The sequence below is a fragment of the Rasamsonia emersonii genome, assembly GCF_000968595.1.
Source record: "Rasamsonia emersonii CBS 393.64 chromosome Unknown ctg1118621762139, whole genome shotgun sequence".
Taxonomy (NCBI): Eukaryota; Fungi; Ascomycota; class Eurotiomycetes; order Eurotiales; family Trichocomaceae; genus Rasamsonia; species Rasamsonia emersonii.
Window position 1 is genome coordinate 439 of NW_013562628.1, and position 1,968 is coordinate 2,406.

Consider the following 1,968-nt stretch of genomic DNA (forward strand, 5'->3'; position numbering starts at 1 on the left):
GACATTAGATAATCATCCTGTCCAAAGGACCTGATCTGCCGTTTTATTGGCTCCATTGTTTTGCAGAGGACAAAAGTTGAAGAAGGGGCTGTGGAAATAAGGTGCAGGTCCCTAGTTAAGGGTCGTTCTTGCAAGCCAGTTTTCCCGGCGTGTAGAATGTCTAAGGCTGAAAAGAGCACTTTGGAAAGCTCTTTTTGACCTTGAGTATGTCAGCAATCCCTCGCCTAAAACAATGGCTGTGCCTCCAAAATGACTGCATCGTCTATGTCGAAGAACTTAAATAGATCGATCCCATCCAGCTTCTTCTTCCAGGACGAAACTGAAAGGAAGATTCAACGCACTGTCAAAGGCGTTATAGTGATCCTATACTTTGCCTGAACGGGGCTGCAGTTCGCATAGTAGTACTGATTTCTTAAGCATCGACTAGGTAAAATATGGATCAATCAAATGAGTCCATTCTCTTTGCTCTATTCTCAATTGTTGAACCAATGATTATGCTCAAAATTGTGCGTGGGACCCACCCTTTTAGGTCGCGGTGGCTCAAGAGCGTCTCACCCACGTCCTGGGTTCCTCTCAGTTTGATTAGGTTGATAATGAGCAAAGAGAACATTAACGTTCCCATGATATTTTCCTTGGAAAATTTCAACCCATATATGGCATTCACTATGCCAGGAAGTTCTTTGTCGAAAATATCATCTGAGTGATGGTATTCTCTGATGATAAAATCATCTCTGTTGTTTCTCAATCCTCGGTGAACCTCATCCCCTCAGGTACAAAATGTGGTATATTTGCCTCTTAAAGTTATATATCCTATTTTAGTGCTATATCTATCTGGCCCCAAGAAAGAGAAGAATATAAGCAGTCTTAATTAATACATCTGCAACTACCCTCATCCTGTACGAGCATCAGTATTTTCAAAGCGTAATTCATTGCCGATGAATTATTACTGATAGGCACCTGCTGGTTATCTACAGGCCACTACACACTGATTCACATGAAGCAATAGACTGAATATATATAAGTTGCAGGTGAGAATAATATCGCCATTGGACTGGAGATATGCAGGATCTGTCTCTGGTGGAGTGGTAGACATTATTCAAAGGCAGAGTGCTTCCTAATTAATACCAGCATCTTGTCCTCTGAATGGTCGTCATTATCAGCTGACTGTTGTTGCGGTTCTTTTGTCAGGACCCCCGCCCCAGAACGGAAAGTGCCGAGGCCGGATCTCTCGCCCGATCGATCAGCAAGTAACTTGGAAGTGAATCTTCAGCTGCCACATTTTGACAACTTCAGGAATACACCTTCTCCCTTTTCTTCTTCGCGCACAGCACACTGCATGAGATGGGTGCTTCTGCGAGCGACAGCGAAGTCCGCTGTAAGACGCAGGGCTGCTGCAACGCTCGTGAATCGCCAAGATCGGTGTCCCCGGAAATGTCGTCTTCCGCCGTCTGCTGTTCCGAGTCGGTGAAATCAACCGCCCGTGCACCGGATGATACTGCATGCGATAGGGATAGTTGCTGCAAGAGACAAGAAACGAATCGCTGCGAGACTCTCGCAGCCTTCACAGCAGCGTGTCCAGTTTAGCCTCTCCGCAAAGTGGCAAGGGCTGCTGCGACGGTATTTCCCACTTGTGTCCCCAACTGGAGCTGCTTCTGATAAGCAAACTAGCTACCTGCCTCGATAATCTTGCCCGTCGAGAGTGCGAGAAAGAGTGTGGCCGGTCATGGGCTGGACAGGGCACTGAAGGTATTGTCAGGATGCTCGTTGTCGCAGGATATTGGTAATCCTCCAGATCACTTGCTGATCCAAGATTCACTTGTCGAATAGCCGGTCCTCGCGGATTCCAAGCGACGTGCGATTACCACACATCAATCACGCGTCAGCAGTATGGGCCTACCTTGGAAGCTCTGGGATGCATCTGCAAAGCTCTTCTGGCGCGCAATTTGGACTCATGTTGTACCCTTCGTC

The 1,968-nt window shown here is 46.9% G+C and overlaps 6 protein-coding genes across 6 annotated transcripts; 2 read left to right on the forward strand and 4 right to left on the reverse strand.

The window, feature by feature from the left end:
- Positions 1 to 431: 431 nt before the first annotated feature.
- Positions 432 to 704, forward strand: T310_9459 (uncharacterized protein; the record flags this gene model as incomplete). The annotated part of the gene is made up of 1 exon (XM_013468078.1): positions 432 to 704. A coding segment is annotated over one exon (273 nt), but the record flags the coding sequence as incomplete, so codon positions are not given.
- T310_9460 (uncharacterized protein) lies at positions 440 to 766 on the reverse strand (the record flags this gene model as incomplete). The annotated part of the gene is made up of 1 exon (XM_013468079.1): positions 440 to 766. A coding segment is annotated over one exon (327 nt), but the record flags the coding sequence as incomplete, so codon positions are not given.
- A 255-nt stretch (positions 767 to 1,021) lies between these two features.
- Positions 1,022 to 1,468, forward strand: T310_9461 (uncharacterized protein; the record flags this gene model as incomplete). Its single annotated transcript, XM_013468080.1, has 1 exon — positions 1,022 to 1,468. A coding segment is annotated over one exon (447 nt), but the record flags the coding sequence as incomplete, so codon positions are not given.
- On the reverse strand, positions 1,241 to 1,561 carry T310_9462 (uncharacterized protein; the record flags this gene model as incomplete). The annotated part of the gene is made up of 1 exon (XM_013468081.1): positions 1,241 to 1,561. A coding segment is annotated over one exon (321 nt), but the record flags the coding sequence as incomplete, so codon positions are not given.
- Positions 1,290 to 1,580, reverse strand: T310_9464 (uncharacterized protein; the record flags this gene model as incomplete). The annotated part of the gene is made up of 1 exon (XM_013468082.1): positions 1,290 to 1,580. A coding segment is annotated over one exon (291 nt), but the record flags the coding sequence as incomplete, so codon positions are not given.
- Positions 1,562 to 1,858, reverse strand: T310_9465 (uncharacterized protein; the record flags this gene model as incomplete). The annotated part of the gene is made up of 1 exon (XM_013468083.1): positions 1,562 to 1,858. A coding segment is annotated over one exon (297 nt), but the record flags the coding sequence as incomplete, so codon positions are not given.
- Positions 1,859 to 1,968: the final 110 nt, after the last annotated feature.